The sequence below is a fragment of the Vicugna pacos genome, unplaced genomic scaffold (assembly GCF_048564905.1).
Source record: "Vicugna pacos unplaced genomic scaffold, VicPac4 scaffold_19, whole genome shotgun sequence".
In the NCBI taxonomy this organism is placed as follows: Eukaryota; Metazoa; Chordata; class Mammalia; order Artiodactyla; family Camelidae; genus Vicugna; species Vicugna pacos.
Genome location: NW_027328740.1, coordinates 67,287,579 through 67,298,737, shown reverse-complemented (window position 1 = coordinate 67,298,737; position 11,159 = coordinate 67,287,579). Strand labels below are relative to the sequence as shown.

Below are 11,159 nucleotides of genomic sequence, written 5' to 3'. Positions count from 1 at the left end.
TCCACATTAACCCTAAAAGGATCTCTCTGAAACAGAGGCAGATTCACTTTTAAATGTCTGTAAACCGGCGGGTTTCACCTCCCTCCACCTTAGCTACAACACAGTCCTCTTCCTTGCTGATCCCTTTCTGGATGTAGGGAAGAAACCCGGAACACAGCCAGGGTGGACTGGCCTCCAGGGAAACTTACCTGCTGTCTGTGTCCAGTCACATGATGTCCTCCTTCTCAAACGGGATGCAACGGAGGGCGATCTTGTCCCCAGAATTGTTGGGGGCTGCATCCAGCCACTTGGACATGGGCAAGATGAAGAATGACTCAGTGAAGTCCTCAATCCTCTTCTCCACCACCCTGCAGTCCTCGTAGATTAAAGGACACGTCGCTGCCCGGCGGCTCGGCTACCACCCCATGCAGCACAAAGACAAAGAGCTGAGAGTCATTAAGCGCGGTGCCATACAGCTCCTCTGCACATGGAGCTTCTAGAAGGCCTTGGCAGAGAGGAAGTCGGTAATGGTGACAGGGCCCACGAACTTGCGGTGGCTCTTGAAGCTGCTCCACCCACTCTCGGGCGCATATTGGTGCCTGTAGTGGATACAGAGTGCCCACTGGAAGCCGCACGGGCTAATCTGGCTCACCGAGGAGGTTCGCTTATAGATGCAAAAGAAATTCTCCTCTGAGATGATCCCCACGGGTTGGACCACAACGGGAAGAGTCTCATAGTCCTCAGCACACTGCACGTAGTCAGGGATGCTCATGTTGCAGGCCCTGCGGAGAGGGGAGAGGAGATCGAGGTACATACTGTGCTGTGGGCTGCGGGCGCATTTGGGATGCAGTGATCTGGTGTGTACCAGCCAGAAGGCAAGGGAAGCCAAAGCAAATCCGGGGGTACAGTTTGTCCTCAGAGTCTGCACATGGCTACTGTAGCTCGGATCACATTACCCAGCTTTTGGTCTAGGCTTCCTGCCCCTGCAGAGAAGGGTCATTTCTTGATTTCTGTTTCCAAGCACCTAGCAAGGTCCTGAAGCGAAGTCACTGCACAAAAATGCTGAATAAAAAAATGAACAAAGGAACTGCTTTCCCTAACCCCCTTCAGCAGAATATAAAGAAAAGGACCACAGTAGGATCAAAAGATCTGGATTTCTATCCAATTTATTTGAACTCCTAAGCTGCAGAATAATGGATGAGGAAACTTGCCTTGGGGAGGGCTGTACAGTTCAGTGGTAGAGCACGAGCTTATCATGTACAAGATCCTGGGGTCAAACCCCAGTACCTTATTTTAAATAATGAAACAAATAAATAAACTTAATTACCTTCCTCAAAAAATATTTTTAATTCAAAATTTAAAAAAATCTTGCAATTGACACAACCTTGTACACTTGACTATAATTCAATTAAAAACAAAATCCTTGCCTTACAAGAATATATCTGGATTACGGATGTTTGCAAATGTAAAATGCCTAGGGTAACACCTGCATAAAAAGGGTGGAATGTACAAATTTACTATTGCTCCTTTATGAGCTATATTTCCTTTGGGGGTTTATAACGTCTCAGAGCTAATTTTCTCAGATTAAAAAAAGAAAACATTACCTGTTTCACCATACTGTTGAAGAATCAGATAACCCTATGAAAGCATCTGACCCACAGAGGTTACTCAATAAATGTCTGTTGAATGAATGACTAAACAAGCAAAGTGAATGCTGCTCCCTGCCACAGACCATCATATTGGTACTGCCTGGAAATCCCAAGCCCACATTCCACCCGTCTCTACACTAACCATGTGGGTGACATGGGCAGGCCTCTGTGATTCTCTAAGCCCCAGTTTAATCGTGAATAGAAATGAGGGCAATAACACAAACTTAAAATTGTTAGTGAGTCAGTATGAATTGTACCCCAACTTTGCAAGATGGAACCATTAAGGAAAACTGGGCAAAGAGTCCATAGGCCGTCTCCATACTGTCTCTTACAACTAACTACATGGGAATCTACATTATATCTCAAAAAAAAGTCTAATTTTTTAATGAGCTTATTGAGGTTAAGTGAGCTCACTGTCTCAAATAAGGAACACACAGTACAAATAGGACAATGCCCAGCCCATGAGATACTCTCAGTTAACATTCCCACTGAACCCACTGGTCCCTCAAACTTCAGAGCAAGAAGATGGGTTGTCGTGGCAGGAGGCCACCGCACCTGAAGCTAAGAAAGCTAATGGTGCCCACTTCCAAGAGCCCCTGTCACCACCCTTGTTCTAATTTTCTATTTGTAATTTTTTTTATTAAATAGAAACTCCCAATTGCATAGCCTTAACCTGACCAGACATCATGATGGCAGTCCTTCAATACCTGACAACACAGATCATTAAGGCAGCCCTTCTAGGTGAAACAATAAAATGAAAAGCCATTTCCACAAGACTTCTGTGTAAATTTACTAGGGAAATTCATCCTGGACTGAGGAAGAGGACTGGGGAGGAGGGGGCAATCTGGGGCGCAGAGAACTATGGGACACCTGCCCCACGATGGAATTCAGACTCAGCCCTCACCCTCCAGGAAATTCAAAATACACACCGACAGACTGCTATGGACAAGGTTTTTCTTTTTTAAACAAATCCCTGAATCCCTAGCAGGTCTTGTTTCTACAGAGACAGAAATGAATTCTGTGTATAATGTTTCACGAAAGCCCTAAAATATTATCACCCCAACTTGACACATCAAGAAACTGAGGTAGAGAAATTTGTCACATTGTACAAGATTAGAGAGAGGCCACGTCAGACTCTGTACTTAAATCCATGCCCCTGCTCCAGTGCTCACACTAGAAAGTGTGACATACTGCCCCTTTCCTGCCCTCTCCCTGCAATAAATCTCTGAAGAGTCTTTTCTGTGCCACCTAGAATCACAATCACTTCAGTTTTCCACAAAGAGCTATGTCACTCTTTGGAGGATGTGTCAAAATCTAAAGGGTTGCGATGGGAGGAGAGATTTGCATTTTCTGTTTCTCAAAGGAAACATGGCTTTAAAACAAACTGAAAAGCACTTATCTAGTCCAAGCCCTTATTGTGCAGAGGAAGAAACGGAGGCTCAGAACAGATGAAGAAAGGGCCTTATTAATAAATATTGCCTCAGAGCAGCACCAAGCCAGCCCTGGGCCCTTCTGGGGGAGTACCTGGGAGGCCCAGGAGAATGAGTGTTAGAAAACGGAAAGGGAAGAAGTATACAAGGCCCCGTCTCTACACCACCATACCATGAAGTTCCACCAAATTACCCAGTATGGGTGCAGCCAACATTAAGGTGGGCTAAACAGGTTATGGAAACCTGGAAGCCTCAACCATAGTGGAAATTCCAAAGTTTACTATGTTTGTTCCCCAGTTCAAGCATCAGCTCAGTGGGCGCTCTGTACCAGGGACTACACGAGGCCTGGAGTTCTCCCAAATACAGATCTTTTTTTACCACGTGTGAAACCACATAAACGCCACCAGAAGAATAGCGCCCACAGATAAGATGGAATTACTGAAACTGATAGCAGCCAAGGAGCATATAATACTAGGAAAAATGTTGCTCCTAGAAATGGACTCATGGACATAGAAAGCAAACTGTGGTAAGCAGGCAGGAAAGGGGGGATTAACAGATACACATTAATAAATATAAAATAAATGACAAGCATCTACTATATAGCACAGGGAACTATATTCAATTTCTTGTAATGAGTTCTACTAAAAACAATCTAAAACAAATATATATACATATGCATATGTTTATAACTGAATCTCTGCTGTACATCTGAAACATTGTAAATTGACTACACTTCAATAAAAAATAATTTTAAAAAATAAGTAAAAATAAAAGCAACGTCATTAAGAAAAAATAAAAGAACACTCTAATCCCCTTAGCTGTAGGTGGTGGAGAATTCTGGTTGCAAGCACCAAGTCCACTGGATCACTCCAGCACTGTCTGTCACTCTTTCTGACAATCAGAGAGTCACTTGGCTTCACTGAGGTTAATTTTCTCTTCTGTGAAAGGCTACAGTTGCAACTAACGATGTATAGAATCTCATCATTGACAAGCCCAACAAATAATGAGGACTTCCCATGGGCCAGGCTCTGGAGAGATGAAAATATAGGTTCCCAGATATATTCATGGGTAGAAGAAGTTTATGCCATAAAGACCTTAATTCTTCCTGTTTTGATAGACAGATTCATTTCAATTCTGATTAGAATTCCTACCAGATTTTTCATGGAATGTAACAAGTTAATTTTTGGTCAGGAATAGCCAAGAAACTTCTTTAGAAACACCACTGGGGAGGGGTGGTTGGGTCATTAATTTCCACTATTCTTTCTGAAGTGATGAAAACGTTCTGGAATGATAATGGTTGCACAAATGTGAATATGCTAAAAGCTGCTGAATTGTACCATTTAAATGAATGGACTTCATGGTGTGTGAACAAAATCACAATAAAGCTGGTATATGAAAAAATATTTCTTGACAATTATTTTTCCCTCTTTACTACTAGTGTGCCACACAATTTAAGAAAAACAAAAAGTCAAAACCAACCAAACTGTGCCAGGAGCTTTTTAGGACTGCAATGTCCCTGGGTCTCCAAGGCCTCTGGTGGTGCTGTTCCTGTTAACACACACTAGCTGGGCTGGGCTAGTTAGGGACTGTAATTATCTTTTTAAGATCGATGGTCACACGTTTCACCCTGGGAGAGGGAAGGATGGAGGATGTCACAGCCTTATGCCTTCAGCTCATTTTTAACAGAACCAAGCCCTGCTTTCACCACTGTAATCCCTCTCACTATAAAAACACGTGACATCAACAAGCACCGCCATCATAACACCTGAAAGTGTTCAAGGTACTTACCTGGGGTAGAAACACTGAGGGAGGAGACAGAAGCTCGCTCAGCACTTACGCTCCCTTTTCCCGACTCCACCAGGAGAAGCTGGGCATCACAGCCGGTGGCTGTCAGCCCAGAGAGCAGCCCCCACGCCACTGAGTTGGTCCTCAGGGAGCGGGAAAGGGAGAGGAAGGCAGCCCGGGGGTCACGGGGCAGGGAAAGCAGAGGCGGTGGAAACCCTGTCTGCAGCCCCGCTCGGAGGCCAGCCCGAGCCCCAGCTGCCCCGTCCATGTCCGCAGAACCTGCCCGCCCGGGACACAGCCCGCCCAGGGGCGGGGACGGGCCGAAGGCCCAGGAGAGGAAGCCGGGGAGGAGAGGACTCTCGGGCGGGAGAGGGGAAGTGCACACCAGCCTCGGACTGAGGGGAACCCGGCTGGGTGAGAGGCGGCAGGTGCACACCTCGCCCTGGACAGGTGTGCCTGGGGCGCCGGGGCAGGTGGCCTGGGCAGAGGGGTCTGTCCCGAGCAATTCAGCTGGACACAGGCTGACTGGCTCCCTGAGGGCTGTGACACGCGGACCGCCTTCCAGCAGCCGCCTGACCACTTTCCCGGGGGCTCCCCACCTTGCACTTCCACAGCCAGAGGCCCCGGCCCCAGGCAGGAGTCAAAGGCTTACCGGGCTACAGAGCTGAGGAGACTTTGGGGCCGATCCCCGGCTCGGAGCTGGAGCTTCCAAACCGCGGTCCAGCTGGCACCCACTGCGCATGCGCAGGAAGGCCAGCGATCCTCTCTGTGTTCTGCTAGAGAAGGTGGGGCAGCGAGGAAGAAGATGGGAGGGGGAGGAGAGGAGGGGAAAAGTGGAGGGAGACAGATGGACAGAAAGAGCGGAGAGAAGAGAGGGATCTGGATAGGGGAGGGTCTTAGCGAAGAGAAAAAGCTTTACCTCTGGGGGCACCCCAAAGGAGGCAGCAATACTTCCTCTGTACCCTTCTGTAACCCTTCAAGACCCGCAGCTTAAGTTTTACCTCGCTGGTCCAGCCCTCCACCCGATGCCCCCACGCGGAGCTTGGTTTTCTGTTGCTCTGGGAACCAAGCACCCGCAGGTTTTGTCGCTCAGAATTAACTTGGGAAGAGTACATATTCCCCTTTTACACGCTGGGAAACAAGCAGGCACGATTTCTGCCTTAGTCCCACTGTCCCAGCTGTCGGGCTGGAGGGGAGCGGGGTGGTACAAGATCAGCGCCCCAGACAGAGCAGACTGCCTGAGTGTTGGTGCATAGTCCCCATCCCTCCTGGGTAAACCACACCGCACACTTGTAGAACCATCAAGGGCTAACAGTAGGTCCCTGGGTGTAGGAGAGGTGTCCTCATGTGAAGGAAAAGCCCAGCTAGGCTAACAAGGTAAGTCACAAATCTAAATGTGATAAGTGTCGGTTTACTGCTCTAAGTTTTGCCAGGCTAAATCTTAAGTTTAGTGTCAGTTTACCTGGCTAACAAGCTAACTCGTAAATCCAAGCTCAACATGTGTCAGTAACGTGATCTATTACAAGTTGATAAGCTCCAGTGTACTGATTCCTTGCTTTTTGTTGTTTGAGCCTTATTGGCTAATACCCCCTTATTTGTAATTAACCCTTTAAAACCTCATGTGCACGTCTTGGAACTGCTCAGAACTTCGGAGCAGAAGCCCCTCTAAGCCCGCCGGCATAATAAATCTGAGTACTCCAACACTCCGATTGGTGCTTGTTTCTTGGCTGGCCTGTTATTTCCGTAACTCTCAGTTCCAGTGCCCAGCTTGCTAGGTAGATAGGAGTGTTACCGAGTCCAAATTCATTCTCAGTGCAGGACAGGCCAATAAGTTGGGAGACCAGCTGTTCGGTCATGGAATAGCAAGTTTCTGTAGACCTAAATGGCAAAATAATGTCTTGAAAAACCATCTCCCCAAATCACAATTCAGGCTCCTTTCCTACATGCTTGGTTGTTGCAATCTTCTTGGTGTAGGAATTCCTTCTTGTTAGAATCCTTTGTCCTTGCAGCTATCTGCCTGGGTCAAATCTTTGTAAACGACCAACAAAGCAAACGTTATTTTCTATTCTACAATTTGTATCTTTTTATGAATGAAAAGTGTTAAATATCCTTAAAGGTCAGAGCCTCCAGAAAAGGCTCTCCTGTATATTTCAGGCTCTAAGCAACATTGTTTTACAAGCAAGATGAAGCCTAGTAGACAGAGCATAAACTTAAATTCAAAGGATCAGATCTAATATGGAGTCACACTTGTTCTGTTCTATTACCCGGGTAGAAGCCACTTGAGGATTTAAATCCCTTTAAGTTAAAAATAACTAAAATCTTAATGGAATTTACATACATAGTTGGGAATGTGCATAGCATATATGGAAAATCACCCAAAGGATAGTAAACAGTGGCATTACCAGGGAGGGCAGACAGAACAGGGAATGAGGAAAAACTTCTTTCACTTGTGTATATTTGTGCTCTGTTTGAATTTTTTGAACCATTTGCTTGTATTTCTTTTTCAGTTAAAAAAAATATGTGTAATGGAGCAAAGGAATAACTAGCTCAGCAAATACAGCAGCCATGGAATCACTGAGTCATCACTTTTGATTTAAGCCACGAAGCATTGATTGACTCTCTCCAATGTGCCAAGTGCTGTTTTAAGACTTCTTTTATAATTATTATTATTATTATTATTATTATTATTATTACTACTACTACTACTACTACTACTATTACTATTACTATTACTATTTATTATTATTATTATTTTATTAAATAATAAGAAGGTACCCCTCACCCCTGCCCATGGCTGGTGGAAAACCAACTGAGTATTTTTGAGTTGTTTTCCAAGGAGTAGATATGATTTATAAACTGAAAACATATTCAGGGCATAATAGGCAGAGTGTGTTTCCAGCAGGCCAGACAGCTATGAAGGGTTTTCAATAGAGGCGCCCAGAGGCTGAGAGGGAAAGCCACCAGGATCCTACAGAAAGCTGCCCAAACTGCCTACTCCATGGCACTACTGAAATAGGAAAGAATAAATCTGACTCCATATTTGATCTGTTCCTTTGACTTTAACAAATCCAAGTTAATACGTTCCGGTCTTTTCATGGGTTATGATGTCACAGAGGAGACGGACATGTCAACAAGGAACCACTCTGCCATGATCACGGAGCCGGGGAAAGGGATGGGCTGCAAGATGTATGACACAGCCGCAACTGTGCCCGTGCTAGGCAGGTACTCAAAGCCGACTCAACAAGGTGTCAAACACCTGTGCCCACGTCCCCATCACCTGACATGTAATAAAGAGAAATGAAAACCTATAAAAGGCCAATAACCTTGGTGGATATACCGTCCAAAGGGGAAAGTCACAGTTTGACAACTGGCCTTCCCGTTTCCCTGGGATTTATTCTTGGAGAACCTTAAAAACCACTCCTCTCTCCTCAAGAAGTCCTGCATATTTGTCCTATCTTTGGCTCAGGGATGGAGCACGTTCAAGTGAACTTTAATGTCTGCACAGATTTGACTGTCTTTCTCCAGGTTCATTTGTCCATTCCAAAGAGGCCTGAGCTAAGTCCATCCTCCGTAATTTATATTCCCTACATTGACAGCTCATTGAGTCTGCAATTAAAAGCCAGCAGAACAAGACCGTCCTCAGCTAAAAAGTTCACCCACCCTTCACTGCTTTTTTAATCTCCTCTCCTGGCTAATTGTAACAGACAAACACCTCCCTCCACCAAGCTACCCAACTATGACATTTAGTCTCCCCAAAGAGAAAGTAAGGTCCATAAAAGAGGAGACAACTGCATAGTCACCTCTGAATTCCTAGCATATAGTAATGTCAATAAATAGAACTATGATTATTGCTACTTTCCTTTAAAACCTTTCTGGTTATTTGAATGAGACTTTGGAAGAGAGGTGTTTGTGGTCCAGTATCTTGATCCACAAGAATCTGGAGGCCTTTTTCGGAATGGATTTTCACTGATTCATTCAAAACACATCTTCTTAATCAAGGAGTAGCTGTGCTTTTCTGCCAAGAGTTTGTGGTCACTCTCATGCCAGAAGAGCTTTAAAATATATCCTTACTTTGGATTTGTTATTTTTCCCCTCTTCCAACAAAATTGACTTTCCTTACTTTCTTGCCTTGAGGAATTTTTTTTTCCAATTTCACCCTTTAGTTAACCAAGATTCTCGGGATGGGCTTGGTCAATAATATGATCAGCCATCCAACTCCCAGTGTGAGGGGCCTCGGGCTCACCTCCTGCACTCCTGCCAAGGCAACTGAAAATCAGTTCGGGAGCCAACCGGCATCCCAGGGTTTCTAAGGCTCGTGTATCTCCCAGAATCCCTGCTTTCTCGTTTGTCTTGGCTTCTGAGGATTCCCCCTCTCTTTCTTGACAATTAGTTGTGCTGTTAAAAAGATGAGGAAGGAAGGTTTTATTTCTTAATCAGCATTTTAAGGAACTTGTGTAATGAAGGTTTTCATGAGTTTCTAGAAACCTCCATTGCCGAGACAGAAAACACACTATACATTTTCTAAATTTAGCACTCATGTGCATTTTTTCTTTGCTTTTCTTAACTGTTAAATGATATTTTTTAATTAAAAAATAATAAGGCCCCAAATAAGATAGAACATTGAAGGGGCAAACAAAATTAAAGGGCAAAGACAGAAAAATGATAACTACTCTACAAAGCTAATATAATACATGCACTATGTATCAGATCAGCAATTCTCAGTAACAGCTAATTGAAACATGATCATGAGGTAAAACGTCTCTCCAGTCAGGAGATGGCCATAAGAAAATAGAATTAAAACAACAAACTAATATCCTAAGTCTGACGAGGTACAGAAGGCTACAAGCTAAATGTGTCTGCTTCTGGAAAAGAGGGAGACTCACCAGCTCTTTTCTGTGGAGCTTGAGCCCAGGGGAGGATGGTGAAGTGAGGTCAGTACGCACCCATTTAGCAAAGTGACTGATGAATAAAGAGACCTAAGCTTGGATGACAGACATGATACTACTATTCATTTGTCCTGTAAAGTATGTCTTCACGTTAAGTGATCAATACTTCGGGGTCCTCAGGGATTGAGATTATAGGAAAATGCACAGCCCGGGCCCAGATCTCCACTATGAGCTCGTGACACTGTACTTAGATGTCTCAAGGGCACCTCCAACTTCACCTGCAAAGAGCTGACTTCACGGTGCTCCTCCCATAGTCGTCCTGCCCAGGGCACCTGTTCGGGGGGTAAGGTCTCCCTGCATCTCCCAGCTCAGGCCCATCACTCACAGATGTGAATGGACCCCTCCTTCAGGGCCCAGATATCCTCAGTCACCGAGACCCACCACCCTCACCTGACCTACCAGGTACTCACTGGCACTCCCTCAGTAGTGACTGTGTGCTGGGGACCACGCTGCACACTGTGCACACGTTACCTCACTGGATCTCCATAGCAGTCCTGGGAGGTCGGTGCATCATTGCTTCAATTGATTAGATAAATTGTTTCTCTTCCTTGAGTGCATGATCCAAAGTGACACGGCTGCTGAGCCACAAGCCTGGGACTGAAAACAACTTGAAAATTGAACACTGATACACGTCACAGCCACCCTACTGACTCATCACATCACCTCCTGCCGAGCCTTCTAAATGTTTCCAAGCATTCTGTAAGACAGAAGTGATCTACGAGAGCACCCCACTCCCCTAGTTAAAATCTGTCAATGACGGTCCACTGCCCTTTGGAGAAAGCCCCACCGTGCCTGAGCACAGCCCAATGGCTCGGCATCCGCGTTCCTTGAGCAGCTGTGCCGCCTCATCCACCACGCAGCTCTACACGTGCCGTGTCCAGGACAGGGATGTTGACACCGTACAACCCAGGGCTTGTCTTACTCGAACAATCATCACCTTCTTCAGTGTTCATCTTCTTCATTGCTGACACTTAGAAAAATGTTTTCTTAGGATGAATCGATATCTTTTTCCTTACAACTTCCCATCATTGATAATGATCTCCCTCCAAAATAGAGAAGACCTAATTCTCAGTCTCCTTATCTGTAAAGTGAGAATAACAAGGAAATATGAGAAGTTTTAAGAGAAATAATATTCATGTGAGGCTGAGGGACAATTCCATCATACAGTAAGCACTCAATATGTGCTTACTTAATATTAATAAGGGTATATTGCATTCCAGCAATTTTCAATCAATGTTTTATGACTTTGTCCAACAGACTACTGACAAAATTTTAGACGAACCCCTTTGAGCAGATCAGCACAAGCTTACTGGGAGAGGTAAGCGCTGACTCCAGTTACAGCTGCAGCCACCCAGCACTACGGGGCGGGG

General features: G+C 45.1%; 1 protein-coding gene across 1 annotated transcript; it reads right to left on the bottom strand.

Moving 5' to 3' along the window:
• Positions 1-245: 245 nt before the first annotated feature.
• Positions 246-5,594, bottom strand: LOC140693135 (trafficking protein particle complex subunit 9-like). Its single transcript, XM_072957213.1, has 2 exons — positions 5,496-5,594; positions 246-761 (listed from the first exon to the last, which is right to left on the bottom strand). The coding sequence occupies exon 2, from the start codon at positions 749-751 to the stop codon at positions 476-478; it is 276 nt and encodes a 91-aa protein (XP_072813314.1). The 5' UTR covers positions 752-761; positions 5,496-5,594; the 3' UTR covers positions 246-475.
• Between the last annotated feature and the right edge of the window lie 5,565 nt (positions 5,595-11,159).